Here is an 18,647-nt window from a genome sequence, read left to right as displayed (position 1 = left end):
TCTATTTTACTTTTATAGAGGTTTAGGAAGTATCTTACAACAATATGGGTTAATATTTATTCGTATTTTGCACTGTTTATTCACGGTTTGTCCGTGTTTGTTCAGTTGTTTACATTTCATGAAATCCTGTTTTCGTTGTAGATTTAGATTCTCTGCTGCAGACCCGCATCAACTGTGCCCTAGCTGCACTACGCCATGTACTTTCAGCTCGCGCTGCATTTATTGTCAGCATTTAACCAATTTTTCATTTAATAAATACCTTCTTTGCGTACTTAGACGTGCTGCAGACAGGTCAAGACGGCTTTGTCAAGTCATGGATAAGCCGGCTGAGTCCCTCACGGGTCAACTGATGTCAGACGACCCTCTTCCTTCAAGTGATGCACCGGAGATTTCCTCAGGGGACGGGCGTGGGACGTTGTCCGCCACCTCCAAGAAGAGGGCTGCCGCTCCGGACATCCCATCATCGCAGACTAAGAAAAAGAAGCCATCCTCTACGCAGAGAAGGCTACACAACCCTAAGACGACAACCGACTCTACGGGGACGTCTGCGCAGACTACTAGAACTTTCTTGGCCGAGATTGTTCCGATGACAGAAAGAGGACTCTATGATGAGCCGCCGCTCATCATCCATGAGATACATCACCGCAAGAAGCGGGCCTCAGCAACAGTAACATCAGCGCAGTTGTCTACGCAGTCCGAGGTATCTACACTGACGACAGATGAGCGATCCCTTTGCCATATCGCTACCAACGCTGAGAGGGCAGCTAATCTCTCACCGCAGACATTCAACCCGGGGGAATTCATGCAGCAGTTCTCACAGCAGATCATGGAGATGATGGACAGGCGCTTCGCACTGGAAAGGGCATCGCATGATCAACAACCAGACCGCAGAGCGGACCCAGACCTTCGCGAAGGTGCCAATGCAGCTGAGACTTCGAAGAGGCCTTCCAGCAACGTGACGACTGGGAACAGAGCTACGCTTCAGGACGTCAACCAGCCTGCGTGAAGGTCGACACGCCTATCCCCAGATGCCGAATCAGATGATCAGCATTCGCGAAGGCACTCGCGAAAGACTTCTGACACAGCCTCAAGGACATCTTCAACATCGCATAGATCGTCGAGGGATTCACCGAGGCATTTGCGAACCCAGAGACGCTCACCTCCGCGCAGGTCTCCACGCAGGTCGCCTTACAGACGCAGTTCGCCGGGTTCCTCTCCACGCCGATCTCCACGCAGGTCTCTCCGTGCAGGCGCAGGTCTGCGCAGGTCTCCGTGAAGGTCTCCACGAAGGTCTCCACGCAGGTCTCCACGCAGGTCCCCACGCAGGCCTCCGCAGCCGCGAAGGTCACCACGCAGATCAACATCGGAGGAGGATCAACATTCCCAGATCAGCGCACCTGTCACAGAGGACGACGGCGGGATCATCTTCTCGGACTCGGAGATCAGATACTGGATGGCCAACGGTCTGGACTAAGCGTCACCCTCTAAGGAAGAGAATGCAGCTCAGACTTACCTGATGCAGGACGATGACGTCGACACGATCACTCTACCACCAATTGATCCTATCTCGGAGGTTCCAGAGAACTTAGATGCAGCCTTCAAGAAGGCCACGAAATCTCAGGCACCGCATCCTCCACAGTTCAATGCCAAGAAGTTCTCGCTCGACAACATGGACCCATTTCTGAAAGCGTAGGAGATCGACGATAACTACAAAGTCATCAACGACTCCAAGACCAAGTCTTATAAGATCGACGACAAGAAGTTGGCGCCAATTGAGACGATGACCAGGCGGATGTTCTTCGGCCTCAACAGATCCAGGACAGTAAACGAGACGCTCATCGCTAAGTTCAGGGACTCTACTGCAGAAGAAGACCGGATGATCTACTCTGCGTTACTCATGCAGAAGAAGGACCAGCAGTTTATGACGGACCATCTATCGTCCATCTCCGCAGCTTTGACTTCGGCAAGACGACAAGGTCTCCTCGCATACTGCAACTGGAGTGAACGCTTCACTCAGTCCCTCTACAGAGCCCCATGGTCGACTCCATCCATCTTCGCTGGAGAGATTGACGACGTCGCCAAGGAAGTAACCAAAGACTCCAGGGAGGTCCTCATGATAAAGTCCATCGATACACTGGCCAGTGTCATCAGGCAGACATCCCAGCGCTACTCGGGCAAGTCGAAGTTCGTCGGTCTTCAGAAGGCAAGAGACAAGAAAATGAGCACCTCCAGGGGCGGGAAGGACTCTTTTCGTCGCCCAGCCGGCAACTATAGAGGACGACCTGGACGAGGCAGGGCACCCAGAGGCGCCAGGGATCATCGACGATGAAAGAGGGGTTCGGAAGGACTGGAGTCTTCCACCCCCCAGCCGTTCCCGTACAACCTTCACAAGTGGGTGGACGTCTTCAACTATACTGGGAGAACTGGGGACTACTTCAAGGTCCATTTGTATCCAACATCCTAAGAGACGGATATCACATACAACTACAAGCAGCTCCGCTGTTAACAGTCGACCCTCAAAAGTTCGACTTCAAGACCCATCGGACAGAGAGGCTACGAGAGGCGGTTACATCTCTACTAGTAAAGAAAGCCATAGAAGTAGTGGATCAAGACCACATCACACCAGGTTTCTAATCCCCAGTTTTCCTAGTACCCAAGAAAAACTCCAAAGAAAAGTTCCGACTCATCTACAATATGAGGGCGTTCAACAGAGATTATCTACGCAGGCCTCCCAAGTTCAGCATGATACATCTACCTCAATTACTCCACCTCGTCCGTCCGAGGGACTACATGGCCAGCATAGATCTACAGGACGCCTACCTGCATATTCCTGTACATCCGGACTCAAGGAAGTACCTGAGGTTTATACTGGATGGACGACACTACCAATGGAAGGTCCTGCCATTTGGAATATCATTGGCCCCCTGGTTGTTTACAAGGGTGACGAAGCCCATAGTCTACATCATCAAGGCCTACGCAGTGCATTCTACCTAGACGACGGGATTCAAGTCCATCAAGATCCCAAGCATCTCAGACTACAGACTACAACTGGACTTCACCATCAGACTGCTTACACAACTGTGGTGGCTAGTGAATCTCCTCAAGTCGGACCTTGAACCTACAGAGGACCTGCAGTTCCTAGGAATCCGGTTCCTCACGACGCAGAACTGCATAGTAGTACCAGAGGACCGATGGCTCAAGATACAACAGACAATCTCGCAAGCTCTCCGTGGCCACTACGACAATGGCAGAGTCTGTTGGGTCTCCTCACGTCAGCGCAAAACATGACAGCCAGAGGAAGGTTACAACTACGCCCACTACAGGTCTTCGTCAATGCTCATCTAGATGACCCAGAATCCTTCGGAATTCCCGGACGCACTACGACCACATCTACTATGGTGGACTCAGAGATCGAATGTCTGCGAAGGCACCTATTTAACAGAGCCGGAGTGCAAGACACATCTGTACGTGGACGCATCACTCCAAGGTTGGGGAACACACCTCGACAACGACGTGTCGGCCGGGACATGGACCAAAGAGGAGAAAGGTCTGCACATCAACATGCTGGAAATGAAAGCAGTCGTAAACGCCATACTCCGCTGGACCACCATTCTACAGAATGCTCATCTGATGGTGCACACGGACAACTCCACAGTGGCGTTCTACATAAACAAGCAAGGATCAACACGGTCATCGAACCTCCTGGACCTCTGCTTTCAACTGTTCGACCTAACAGACGATCTGAACATCCAAATAAGAGCATGACACATTCTGGGAGCCAAGAATGTGATAGCAGACGCACTCTCCCGTCCAACGCAACCATCTCCAACAGAATGGATGCTACATCCAGAGATCTTCAAGCAGATCATCAAAGAGATGGAAGTACTGCTAATAGACCTCTTCGCCACGAGATTCAACAATCAACTGACAACATTCGTCTCACCAGTGCCAGATCCACAAGCATGGGCAACGGACGCTCTAAGCGTATCCTGGGAACGCGTTTCCACCGCCAGCGCTTATGTCCGAGGGTGTTGCCAGACGAAGGACCTCCAACTGATTTTGGTCGCGCCCTACTGGCCAGCGATAATATGGTTCCCCATTCTCATACAAGAACTAGGACCACCTCAACTGCAACTACCAGAGTGGACGAATCTGCTAGTACATCCTCACACAAAGCAGGCGCACGGCAACCCAGGGGTGTTCCGACTACACGTGTGGACTGTATTAAGGTGTGCTTGAACAAGAGAGGATATTCCGCCAGGGCAGCGAAAGCAGTAACACTAGTGGCATAGCTTCGAGACATACGCTGCGAGGAACGGTTTTACAGCCATAAAAGCGACACACCCTCAAGTGGCGGACTACCTTTGTCACCTACGGCAAACAAAGCGATTAAAAGGGTCAACACTCTCAACATACCTAGCGGCATTGAGCTCAGTCATCACCATGAGGACAGGTGCCAAGCTGACGAAAGTACCAGAGTTACTGGCCTTACTACGCTCTTATAAATTGGAGGACCAACAACAGAGATTTAAAGCTCCGGCGTGGGACCTCAACGTTGTTCTACGACATCTCACCAGTGACGTCTACGAACCATTAGAGAGGACATCCTTCGAATTCTCGACACATAAGACGCTGTTCCTGCTAGCCCTAGCAACAGCAGCAAGGATGTCGGAAATACATGCTCTGGACTTCGAGAGAACACGATTTGATGAAAATCAAAACACCATGCATATGGGACTGCGATGGGACTTCATATCAAAGAATCAACTGCCAGGTCAACCGGACAGATCCCAGCATTATCATCCGTCCTTGGACCACAAGATACGACGGACCTATCCTTGTGCCCAGTAAGGGCATTGAAAGTATACCTACAAAGATCCAGGATCAGGAGACAGTAATTCAAGCGTCTCTTCATCCCGATATCAACAGCGACACAGAGAGAGGTCTCCCGCACTACGATATCAATCTGGATCAGAACTGTCATACTACGGGCCTACAAAGCAGCAGGACTTGATCCTCCAAAAGCCTCCAACCCACACGAAGTTAGAGCTCTGGCGTCAACACTCGTTCTACATGGGAATTGCTCGATCACGACGATAATGGAGGGCTGCTTTTGGAAATCGGACATGGTGTTTGCAAACCACTACCTGAGGGACATCGCCACCGAGGACGTCTCCGGCATTCACCATTTCGGCCCGCTGGTTGTAGCACAACAGTTGACAGTCCCTCAAAGGCGTTGAGAAGAAGTCTCGCCCTTTTATCACATGACTTGAAAAAAGCCTACACTCCGGAGAGTTCTGCTTAAAGTCTAAATGCACGTCTAAGGACAAGCATAAGTGATAGGACCCAGTACTTGTAAGGATACTCGTACAGGAAAGGGTCGCTTCACCACTTGGTGCTTGCATCAAGAAATGGAGTCGCAAAATCCACATAAAATGTTAACAGAAGAAAGGACCAAACGTTAAATATTGTGGTCCCCCCCGTCAAAAGGCAGCTGGAAGTACAGGGTCGCAGCAGTAGCAGAGACTAGCAAGTGCCAATACGAAGTTCCCATAGGGGGGGTATATCTGACGTAAATCACTAAAAGAAATCCAGAAGTAGCTTGACCCACCACCAAATCCGACCGATTCTACAAGCAATTAAGCATGAGTCAGGATAAGGGAAAATATGTAATTTTCTGAATAAAATTGATATTTTATACTTATCCTGACTCATGAGGTAAGCCCTCTCCCAACCTCCCCACTAGACACTTTGGATTTCCCTGCAAATTTAAGTGTCTGGCTCATAATCCGGAGAGAGTGAAGCATGTGGGAAAGGTGGCGCCACAGTTTCCCGCCAAAACGGAACAAGGGATAACTCTTGGTGAGTAGTGATTTTACGTCTGTTCTTATTGAAGGGAGCTTCAATAGGAGAAACAAATGTTCCACTAACGTTCGCAAGAGGAAGAGGAGACAAGCAATTAAGCATGAGTCAGGATAAGTATGAAATATCAATTTTATTCAGAAAATTACATCATTTTTAGGTCAGTTTTGTAAAGCAAATATGTAAAGAATATGCAGTGGAACTTATGGCCGTGAAAGTCCTGATGCCAATATATTACTAGTACACAATACAAGATGTTTATTTTTGGAAAAGGTCACATGACCCTCAGTACAAATAATAATTAAAGTTTATGTTAATTATCAGTACATGTACATCAATGGTGAAGTTGTTGGGTAGGCTAGTGGCTCAAGTGTTTGTTTATCATGCCATGGATCCAGGTTTGATTCCAATCATGGGTATGTGCACCATGGGATAGCGTCACCCAACATAAGACATCACAGAGTTAACCTCAGTGGCCATGTTGACAAGGCTCCAGCCTTAGATGAGATCAGTGGTTCAAATCCCACAAGAATTTTATGCCCTACTGGTGTCCAACATTTATCTGAGTATGTTCATATCAAGTTTTAGGAAAAGTAACTGCACCCTATTTAGAGAAAGGAAGGGCTTTCAATGATGGGGATTCTGATGATGAAAGAAGGTACATACCACGACATAGAATCATCCAAAGTTGACTATGGTTTGTCAGGAAGTGGACAGAATAACCCTCTCTACTCATGTAGACGAAGCTTGTGATCTCATATCAGAACCCAGTGTGTGGACTCACAGTTAGAACAGGGAGCTGTTGTACAAAACAACCTTAGCGCTAAGACAACCTTAAGTCTATATTAAGGTATGGGAGTTATGGTCACTTTAGCGCTATGATCGCATTGTACAATGACACTCTGATCCACAGCAGTGACTATGTAAAGATTTACGCCGCTTTTAGCAATATTCCAGCAATATCAGGTCCAGGGATATCAGAAATAGGCTACACACATTGTACCCATGTGGGAAATGAACCCAGGACTTCGGCATGGTGAGCAAACACTTTAACCACTAGGCCACCCCTCTGTTCTTGATCCACAACTTATGCTGGACCTAAGAGGCAAACAAAGGGACTGGGTGGTCTGGCTTTGGTGACATGGTTGATGCATGCCATCCTATCCTAATGGAATGGTACGTTGCTGACAATATTAATCATCAGATTGTCTGATCCAAAATCAATTATTTACATGTTGCCATCATATAGCTGGAAATATAGCTGGAGTGTGGCATTAAACTTCTAGCAAACATCAGAAAGTCTCTAGTTTCAAATTGTATGAGGTAATTTTATGGCTGCTACGTATGAATTGACATTTATTGACTAATATACTGAACAATAAGGATAATAAATATGTTATTTTGTGGATCTTGCACTTTTCCTTTCTGTAATAAATGACCAGTGCCTTATGTGATATATTCAGATGTGTTGAATGCATTGAAGGTGCATGGGGAAAGGTTGGCAAGCAGCAGGGGTGGAAATAACCCATTGCCCGACGCCCCAGTCCAGTGTTTTTTTCTGTCGGGCTAGCAAATTTGTATGTCATACTGTACCGGTGTCCACTTGACTCTCCAATGTTAATTATGTTGTTTATTTAAAAAAATCAACAAGAAAATCGGCCAGTATAGTGGAAAAATTATCAGGGCAAGTGATTTTACATGTGCCACTGTACCAGAGTACACTAGCAATTTTAAAGTTATTTCCTCCCCTGAGCAGTCTAAGGCTATGTGACTATGTGTCCCAGTTCACCCAGCTGCAATTGGGTACCTTGTGAGGATAAGGCTGTGGGATAACTCGCTGCACCTAACAGGCTGCATGAGTTGAATATTCCCCATGGAGTTGAGTTGGTGCCAAAAAGAATGCCAGAAAATAGACATCCGTTGATCAACACTCCTGGGCCTTGAGCAGGTAAAAAAGTACTGTCGGAAATAGAAAAAAAACTGTATTTTCTCATTTATCTCTACAATTTATGTAGTTGATAAGTGCAAGTGTGAAATATATGTTAAACTAAGTTCGGCCTAACTACAGTCTCAGTGGTAGGGACATAGGAAACGTAGAAAAAGGGCTTTACTGAGGAGCTATTAGTGCAGAAATGAGCAATGCGAATTTTTGTCTAAGTCCAAAACGATTTATTTGGAACAGACCATGGCTTTATGCAAATTAGTGTGCGACGATATTGTATTACAAAGGACACTTTTTAAATGCCCATTTTGAAATTAGACGTAGCTTCATTATAAACGATAGCTGAGGTAAAAATAATAACTTTCATGCTGAAACTATAAAGGATGTAGCTACCATGGAGTCTCACTGTCACTATAAAAAGAAACAGATAGGAGGGTTCGTCTCAAAAGCAAAACCTGGACGGGTATCGCAGACGATCGTTAGGGTCGGGCTGGGGGTAGAGATATCAGCTAAGATAAGATAATCCTTTAGGGCAATTATACTGGGGAAGTACACGGCATGTGATAACAATTTACAAATAATATCCAGTCCTGTCGATCTTCGCGATTGGTTGGTCATGCCACCTATAGTTTGGCATGAAATGCATGTGGACCCGATTTTTTTGTAAATATCTCTTCATCCAATGATCCAATCGATCTCAAACTGTGCAAGTGGATGTTTTGTCAGACAACCTAATCACATTGTAAATCACCGATTTTATGCATTTGTAGTAAAGAATCTGTCTATATAACTGTCAACAAAATAAACAGCAGAACGCCGACTGCTTGCAGAGGGAGGGAGCCAATGACCTGTAACAGCGGCAGTGGTGGGTCATAAAGGTCAATGCACGTGCAGTTCATGATAGTTACCTGTGCACTGCACAGTGATAGACCGTTTGGATCATTCACATTGACTACTACTAGCTGTCACCATGAAAGCTTATTCAGATGATGCTAAACGTTTAATTAGAAATGTGTTTAATTTTTTTTTAAAAGAGAGCAAACGTAGCAACCCGATTTATAAGGTGTCGGATTACATGAAACGTACAACTTTTGCTCTTGGCATGAAAAAGAACATCGTGCTAAAAATTGTGAAAAATAAACCAACAACCAAGAAACAAAACCTTGTACAAAAAGGTAGGCATCCAAAGTTAGATTCTTTTGACATCATGGTCATCAAAGATGTCATTCGCCGGCTATTTGCTAGAAATGAACACCTGTCCACAAGAAAGTTAAAACACATCCTTGCAGAGGATCACGACATTAATGTTTCTAGGTTTATGCTAAGCAAACTACTGCTCAAATTTGGATACAAGTACAAGAAGGTAGCAAACCAGAAACTTGCAATGTGTGAGAGATCTGATATTGTGAAAATAAGGTGTAACTATCTGAGAGAAATTAAGCAGGCAAGAGAGGATGGGTTCGAACCTATATATCTGGATGAAACCTGGGTCAATGCAAACCATACTGCTGCCAGACAGTGGCTACCCACTGATCCCAATGATGGTAGGAAAATACCAACAGGCAAAGGTGAACGTTTAATCGTTCTTCATGCTGGTTCCACCGTGGATTCCTACCTCGGTGTGATCTGGTATTTCGGTCAAAGAGCACAGATGGTAGGGACTATCATACAGAAATGAACTCAACGATTTTCACACAGTGTGTTGAGGAACAATTGTTGCCAGCTCTGCCTTACAAAAGTCTTGTTGTCATGGACAATGCTCCCTATCACAGTGTTCGAGATCCAAACAATAGGTGCCCAACTTCAAATACAAAGAAGTCAGATATGCAGCAATGGCTAACAAATAACAATATACAATTTTCAATTAAGGCCACTGAACCACTGTTGTACTCTTTGATTAAACCTAACAAACCTCCACCCACATATAACATTGACAACATGCTACGCCAACACGGCCATAAGGTCTTGAGATAACCACCGTACCACTGTGATCTCAACCCAATCGAACTTATCTGGAAAGACCTTAAAAGTACAGTGGTCCGGAAAAATATGTGATTCAAGTTGAATGATGTCAAGCACATTGTCAACACTGCTATATGTGACACTGACATTGCATGCTGGCATGCATGTGTTGAACATGTCAAGAAGGTGGAGAAAGAGTACTGGCTCAAAGATGGCTTGAAGGAGCAAACAGTTAATCCAGTTGTCATTCGTCTGGACACTGATGACTCCTCTGTTGAAGAATGGAGTGAACTTGATGAAGTTTAATTCTGTTATTATATTTACAGATAATAATTGTATCCAGCCAGATATGCTCAAAGAAATATAACTTCTTTTAACAATGACAGCACTAATTCCAACGACTTATAGTGTAACATGAAACACTCATTTCACATAAATTATCATGAAAATATAAATATTAACTATCTATATGCTGAAAGCTCTTAGAAATGCATTGCTTAATTTGGAATGTGCACGACATCAAAACATAACACTTTTGTCTTCATTCTATCTTTTCTTCAATGAGTGTGCATGATTGTGTGTGCTTGTGTCCGAGGGAACGGGGCTTTAACAGTTGTTGAGTTCTAACCATAGGTGGTCCGATTAATGATTTAGTGTAAATATACTTTCTGTGTTCTTTAAATGCATTTCCAAAACAAAATATATGCATAACAAAATATGACATTAACATTACAAATTTAAAGATTTTAACCTCCAGAATAATTCTCACTAATGGGTTTTGTGGTTAATGTTGAACAACTCAGAGAAACAAACTCCGTATGATGGTTAACAGTTGGCACCCACCTTACCCTATTGACGACCTGTGACACCTCTTCATACTTGTAATACTATGCGTTTCTATGGTTATCAGGTATCATACTCTTTTACATAAACTTTATGAAAGAAAGACACGTAAGATGTTAATCAATAGATGAGACATAGTCAGCACACATGAAAAAGCACAAAATATCTTTGATATGACCCCTTGTGCCTGTAAGGCAGCATATGCATTTTTTATAGGTGAGTCGACGGTCCGTCGTCATACCTGGCTGAGCGACCTAATTGCCATCTATAGTCTGATCTATTGTTTTCAGCAAGTTTTGCCCGATTTTACGAGTAAACATGCTTTTCCGGATATCCTATTACGCATCCCACTGAATGCCAAGTAAGGCCGAAGTGGGTTATTTCGACATATGCTATTTGCAGTTGTGTAAATTTTAGGGATACAGAGTAACAGCCTAAAAACAGTTTTTTTCTATTTCCGACAGTACTTTAGTTACGTGGATATGTGCGCTATATAAATATATCGTATATTAATAATACAAAATAGTAATAATAATTATGGGAATCAAATCTTCAACAATATTGACCTGAGAGGTGTCCTGTAATATTTCAGCTTTTTGTCATTTATTCACCTTCAGCAACACATGCTTGCCATTGCACTAACGGGATCACGGGATCGGGTGGTCAAGCTCGCTGACTTGGTTGACACGTGTTATTGTAACCCAAATGCGCAGATTGGTGCTCATGATGTTGATCACTGGATTGTCTGATCTCATTTTTGTAAAACTAGACATTTCATGGCTTGGGGAACCGTCTGTATACAAATTATAGGTGAAGACATGGACATATACCATCTACCAGTACGCTCTTACACACACTGATGAAAAAACCTTTCCACGATCACTGGAGAAATATTTCCAGAGGTACAGATAAGCTGCTTATCTACGTAAATTAAGCACATATCTATGTGAAAACTCAATTCCTATTAAGTCTATTACGTACAAGTACATTTGAATTTTTATAAATACTAGTTCTCAACAAATGTGATCTTACATGCGTACACACAAATATGTCAAGTCTTAGCATGGGTACCGGTGGATAGATAAAATAACAGGTATATTCACAGGTTCTGTTTTAGGACATGAACTTGGAAACTTGCAGTCTTTCTTATCGTTTGTCATATTACAGATCAAATATAAATAACAACACTTAATAGCTCGCAAGTCATTAGCGGCTTGTTCCAGCTCAACAAATGAATATAAAAGGGGGAAAATCAATAATTCGCTACATTAAAACCACAGTAAATACCGATATTGATATTAACACGGATCGATGGTCAACAGTCTCTGTTTCCGTCCGATAGCAGACAAGTTAATAAAACAATATTTACACACCGTAAAATCAATTAAATCAATTAACTAGTATAATAAAAATGTTATGCGCATAAGAAAATGGCATGTTCCGTTAGATAAGGGTGGAAACTTGTTGAGTACCGTTACGGTTAGATAAAGGTGGGAACTTACCGTAAAGGACGGTTCTTGTGCATATACTAGCCACATAAAGAAACTGTGCACTGTCAAAATATTATCCCAGTTGATAAGGTCAAAGGTACATATAAACTTTAATGGAGACCATAACAAGTCGGGAGAATTTCAATTGAAAAATCAATCACAACGACGTCACGAGTCCACAAGCGGGACAGGGGTCAAACGACCATGTCACAAGCTCAATAACGGGTATGTCCACCATCGGCATTGAGAACAGCAGTGCATCGACGACGCATGGAGCCTATCAAACGTGCAAGAAAGGCTTGTGGGATGTCACGCCAGATTCTCTCAAGTTCTGTTGCAAGGTCAAGGACGTTATCTGGCGGAGGAGGAAGACGGCGTAGACGTCGATCCATCTCGTCCCAAACATGCTCTATCGGGGAGAGATCCGGTGAATTTGCAGGCCAAGGCAGTAAGTCAACGTTGTGGTGTTGCAAGAAATCCATAGCAACCCTTGCCGTATGAGGGCGGGCATTGTCCTGTTGGAATGTTAACCCAGGACCATGACGTTGCAGAAAAGGAATTGCCACAGGTCGAAGAATCTGATCCCTGTAGCCCACACCAGTTAAGTTGCCCTGAACAATCACCAAAGGAGTTCTTTGGCGTGCTGTTTTTCCACCCCAAATCATCACGGAACCACCACCAAAGCGATTCCTCTCCAAGACACAGGCCTGTGCATAACGTTCTCCCACGCGTCTATAGGCACGTTGACGTCCATCACTATGGGAAATGTGAAACCTGGACTCATCTGTAAAAACAACATTTCTCCACCAAAACAAGGGTCTGCGGACATGATTTCGACAGCACATTCGGCGAGCTTGTCGATGACGTTGTGTCAGGATAGGCCGTATGGCAGGACGTCGTGGTCTGATCCCGTGATGACGTAAACGTTGTCGGACTGTGTTGGGGTGGATACGGCGAAGTCCTGGGATGGTTCGGGCAGTCATCACTGCAGTCTGAAACCTGTGGCGAAGATGGGTCACCCTTATCCATCTGTCCTGTCTTGGCGTTGTTACACGTGGATGTCCAGAACGTGGCCGATCGATGACGTCATTTGTGTTCTGGTAGCGTCTCACCAGTGCAGAAATGATGTTCCGGTGGCAGTGGAAATGTGCAGCCACTTGTCGTTGAGACATTCCCCCCACGGACCATCCCAATGGCCTCATGACGTTGTGCAGACGTGAGCCTTGGCATGCTATGCGTTTCAATAGCCGTTTAATTTTTTGAACGCTCGCAAGGGCAAGGGTTGAGCTTTCCAAAGTGACAGTATTGTGTGGCATTCATTTGCTCTGTTTCTCTTTCCAGGAATGCACGTGCAACAACGTATTGCACGTCTCAAGGACGAACCCACTGACGTCACGGAACGTGGCACGTGCATGCATGTTGGATACATGTCACTAATCTCTGAGTTTAAATCCTTATGTGTCTACACAGGTTTGATAACTGTAGATTTTAAATTTTTGTATGCCCAGTTTCTTTATGTGCCTAGTATAGATACCGTTCTTGTTGAGTTGTAGAGTTTGAAGTTACAAATTGACACATCATTATCCCGAAACTGGATTTTTGTATTGGTGTAATTTCATTATGATGTACATACATTAAGCAGTCGTTGCTGATTTTGAAACAAAGAGAAACTTCCTCAAATTCAGTCACAATTACTTAATCTTTTTCTTGAAGTAGTTGTGTCATACACGGACTCTCAGTATGTTTGAGGACGTACACTAACGGTTTCATTAGCTGAGGTTACAAATATTCATTGATAAATGGAATGCTACCGAATTGCCTCGATCAACTCTAGGAGCCATTGCAAGAATAATAAAATCTCGGGAATTTTGGGGGGAATTCTTTTAATCCAGTTTCGTCCCAGTACTTAATCGAGACTGTAGGCGTTCAATGGCAAAGATAATATTGTTGGAACTCTGTGCAGAAACATTACGTTGCGTTTAATCTGGATCCCAAAGTTTGGTTGAGGAAATACGGTAAAGGTAATCTCACGTTGTGCATACCCAAATCAAACTAGAACACCAGTCGTTATAGCTCTTAATGACATGAAAGGACAATAAAATTATTCTGTAAGAACGGAAAGTATTACATATTTAATGGCAAATGGGAAGATAATGAACATGCGTCAATATGCAATGTAACGCAAATCCACATAATTAACTCTATACCGCTCAAAACAGGTTTACAATCCGGTTCCATCATATCACTGAAGTCAATGACGTACCAGATCAACTATTGAACAGGAGAGGTTCTGGTTGATCCTTAACTTATTTTAAGTAGAATACGATTTGTTATGTGGGTTGTTCGTTCAACTGAGGAGAAATAATACCCATGATGCAACCCTCGCCATGTAGTGAGATGTATCATGTAGTCATGGTAACGCAGGCCGCGTAGAGGAACCAGAGTTAGAAGTTCTGTCACGCATCACACTGAGACAGTCGAAGGAAAGTAGCTCGGACTGAAAGACTTCTATAAGTATCTCACGAAGGAAATTATGAAATCGTATCACCTTTTACTTACTGGTTTTGCAGGATTGACTGCAATCCTTTGTGCACAATGTACCGTTTCGAGTTTTTACCAGGAGGTACAGACAGGTGTTGACGCAGCAATGGTTTTCGACTACGTACAGACGGCGACGGTTCTTCAGTGTGCCATCACATGCAACGGCGTCGCCAACTGCACCGGTTTCATCTACTGCAACATCGACAACAGATGCTCCATGTTGACATCGGATCAGCCTTCCGTTCCTGTCAGCGTCCCCTACCCGACCTGCAAGGCATTCTTAGAGGTCACGACCTCCAGTCAGGTGAGTTCAAATTTGAATATATTCAGGGGAGATAATTGTAAATCAATTAAAGATATTAAAGAATTAAATATGAAAGATACAATGACTGGTTTCAGCTATATCGTGACTGGACGATATTGAGCAATTAGAACAGTCGAAAATCGTGTCCTACTTGAATGTGCCGAAATCACCATCAATAACTCATCATGATTTCTACTCTGTCAAACTGAGCGTGTGGAATGTGCTTCTCCCACAAGTTGGACACAACAACTGTATATAAAACCTGTAAATCCAGAAATGTGTAGTATTCTTCGTCGTTGCATTTTGGATAATGTTAAAATGGGCAAGTGAGTATGGTTTTACACCACCTTTAGCAATTAAGGAATGTGACTTTGGGGAATACTAGAAATGGCCTTCAGACAATATATACATAAGGGGAGTCGATTCCGTATCTTTTCGGCATACCAAGTGAGCACTGTAACCACAAGGCTACCCCAACACTTGTTAGGTTGAAAATCCATTTTGCCTTGATTGAATTCTTTTGCGTAAATGCTCAGGCCTTGTGACACTTTTCTTAAACAGGACACAACGAATACTTTGAGGATAGGTTGCACGTACCATTATAGGTACAAGAACAATTTCTTCTTTGAGATAAGAAAGAAGTATTTTTGAAATCGCATTTTGAAGATACTGGCCAGTTGTGATGTTTCTTACCTTGGTCTTTCACCGTGCAAACATCTGGTGTGGCCCTCCTTGGTATAAATGTGAGAAAAAACAACAACCTCTGTTTTGTTTTAGACCTCGTCATCATGCCAGAATGGTGGAAGCTTTCTTGGTGCTGCCTGTCAGTGTCCACCTGCCTTCACAGGAGGGAACTGTGAGACAAGGATAGAAGGTAAACCTTCAGTTACAGATATGGAATATTTTGGCATCATGACATGTTTATGTGATCCTGTTTGTGTAAGGGTCATTTCCCAGAAGTTTCATTTGTATATGTAACCGGACTCACCAATCGTGAAGATCTCTGCAAGGAAGCAAAAGACGAATTCCTAAAGAATTCCTGTTAAAGGTCACATGCAACGCAAAACACAACTTTGCAGATTCTGATACCTTTCGGTATGGACTTACAGTAACAAATTATCAAAAATGCAAATTCAACTTATAAAGTTGAAAAATAACGCGATGAAAAAAACCCCGCGAAATCGTAGTTCAAACGATTCACTAATTTCACCCCAGCGCTGGGGTGAAAAGTGGTTTCAACAGCTGTGCTGCGCCCATAGCGCATGCCTAGTGATTAGGTTTGCGCGGCTTGAACCGGGAAGGCGACTCGTAAAAACACAGCAAGTGATGCGTGCAAGGATTATCGCTGTGGTCGAAGTTGGAGAACAAGAGATGTTTCTTGTGATTACAAGCATCTTGGGTCTGCAGTAATAAAATACACTGGTCCCATAAGTTGCAAACCAAGTTTTCAAGAAAGTGTAGAATTAGAAATACTAATTTCATTGTTAAAAATTGCTCAGCTTGAAACTGGAATGTTTTAATACATGTCTATGGAAACATAGAAAAATATGTTGATTGTGATAAGCAGTCTCTGTCACAGAAAAAACTCAATGTCTGTTTTATTGACACCTATGTGTCTGCCTGCCTGTCTGCTAATGACAATATGCAATACACAACTTCAATCATTGACCACATTCAATTTGAACTTAACACCTATCAGGCTATACACCATAAACAAAATACATTGATTGATGGCTCTTGCACCTGAGTTCTGTCTCTGTCACATTATGTAATTACACAGATAGGTACACATGACATGTTATGATGTCTGTGGGTTGCAAAAAACTGCATCCATTTTTCTCGGATGACTGATCGGTTGGAAACCGGTGCAAACTCAGATTGTCAGTTTCAAGTCCTGCTTTGTATTTTGACCAGGAAGACTATATGTTGTAGATTATCCCTGCTTAGACGAACTACAGTTTCCAGCCACGCAGTAGTTCACCATCTCAGCATTTGTTGATTGGATCGAACGCAAATGCAGAGAGCATATATTTACAAAACCCAACATCTCTATACACATTCCATATGGATAACAACTTCTTTTATTGTATATGATGCGACGTTTCGGTATGGATTCTTATACCGTTGTCACTCTTACTTTCTTATTACTCACCATACTTCTAAAATGCCAATCAAACAGATCATCTCTATATATATACACACACACAATGAGCCCTCAGGGTATTGACAAATGAACCAGCCAATGAGAGACTTCGTTAAACTTGAGTGCACGCCCACTCGCTCTGACTGGGTTCGGTCTCCCGGGTGCTTCGTTTCGAGGGAAGTAAACCCAAGTACAAAATATTACACTTTTGATTTGCGATTGTACGCTTATAATTTTGTTTATTTGGTTTTTCACACAATCAGCAATGTATATTATATGTCATGAATAAGTGATAATTGTGTTTTCATTATGTTTTCCGGTTGCATGTGACCTTTAAGAATATCACCTTCCATCAGTACCGCCATATAGAAGTTGCGTCAGTTAGGCGCGAGGGACACCAGTGATGGTGGGTTCGAACCTCAGGTTGTCACTGTACATGCTTCCAGGTCAGTCGGCACCAACCGAACTCATGGGTTTCACCAACGTGTCACGTGGTCAAGCTGACAGACAGTGCTGTAGTTGAAATGCTGTTTAAAACGAGTTGACTCTCTTACTTCGTATTGTGAATCACAGTTCAGTTATAACAGAGTCTCTATTTCTAACCAATTCGAATACTGTTCAAAGATGGGTTGTCCAACTCATTGGCGTTCTTGGTTGATTCCTTCATTGGTTTTGTCCATCATTGTCCATCATTTACCTGTGTTTGACAGTCATCATGTCACTGTTTCAGACTGTACAGACGTGTCCCTGTACGTTGGTAACTCTACTGGCACCTACACTGTCTGGCCGACCAACTCCGCACAACCGTTTGACTTGGAATGTCAAGGAGTCACCACCATGATCATGTTCAGGGACAAAACCATCAGTGGCTGTGAGGCGGCGCCCGTGACGTACCTCGACGTTCCCTGGGCCGACTACAAGTCTGGTTTCACCCACTCCAACTGTTACATGTGGCTGGGTCTGGAGAAGATGTATGCTCTGACCAGTGTCCGACCTTACACGCTCTACATATGTCCTTGAAGAAGTTTGACAGCACTCCCGGACAAGTATCTTACAACGCCTTCTCCGTGGGTGACGAGGCCTCGGAGTATCGGCTGTCGGTGTCGGGGTTCACTGGGGATGGCGTTTTCGGAGACCGCTTCAACCTGGGGACCCAGCTACAACCCTGAATGGGAGTCACTTCTGTGCCAAGGATCACTGCAACAACTCAGTCAACCCTTGTGCCGAGTGGCATCGTGGAGCCTGGTGGAACAGGCTAGATGTCTGCCAGACGAATCCTCACCAACAATATGACATTTACTGGGTTCTTGACGATGGTACCGCTCACGAATGTAAAAGCATCTATATGTTCATAAATCCTGCCTAATACTCAAACTCCCTTAAAATGTCAGTAGGCATAAACAATATGCACGGTACTTGCACATAACCTTCACGACACATGCGCTATACATGCACGGTACTTGCACATAACCTTCACGACACATTCACTATACATGCACGGTACTTGCACATAACCTTCACGACATCGACAATACGTACACGGTACTTGCACATAACCTT

The 18,647-nt window shown here is 43.9% G+C and overlaps 1 protein-coding gene across 1 annotated transcript; it reads left to right on the top strand.

The window, feature by feature from the left end:
• Window positions 1-14,496: 14,496 nt before the first annotated feature.
• On the top strand, window positions 14,497-18,107 carry LOC124289291 (slit homolog 1 protein-like). Its single transcript, XM_046725902.1, has 3 exons — window positions 14,497-14,944; window positions 15,722-15,818; window positions 17,818-18,107. Exons 1-3 carry the CDS (start codon window positions 14,633-14,635, stop codon window positions 18,105-18,107), a joined length of 699 nt encoding a protein of 232 aa, XP_046581858.1. The 5' UTR covers window positions 14,497-14,632.
• The last annotated feature ends 540 nt before the right edge of the window (window positions 18,108-18,647 follow it).

The sequence above is a fragment of the Haliotis rubra genome, unplaced genomic scaffold (genome assembly GCF_003918875.1).
Source record: "Haliotis rubra isolate DU_JTF1 unplaced genomic scaffold, ASM391887v1 Scf439, whole genome shotgun sequence".
NCBI classification, from domain to species: domain Eukaryota; kingdom Metazoa; phylum Mollusca; class Gastropoda; order Lepetellida; family Haliotidae; genus Haliotis; species Haliotis rubra.
Note: the sequence above shows the minus strand (reverse complement) of the source record. Positions and strands in the feature narration are given on the sequence as shown.

What these genes read in the sequence shown, in the direction of transcription:
- LOC124289291 (XM_046725902.1), top strand. Translation starts at nt 14,633, where the DNA reads ATGAAATCGTATCACCTTTTACTTACTGGTTTTGCAGGATTGACTGCA. An exon ending in AGGTCACGACCTCCAGTCAG is followed by an intron (nt 14,945 to 15,721) that starts GTGAGTTCAAAT and finishes GTTTTGTTTTAG; the next exon opens with ACCTCGTCATCATGCCAGAA. An exon ending in CTGTGAGACAAGGATAGAAG is followed by an intron (nt 15,819 to 17,817) that starts GTAAACCTTCAG and finishes TCACTGTTTCAG; the next exon opens with ACTGTACAGACGTGTCCCTG.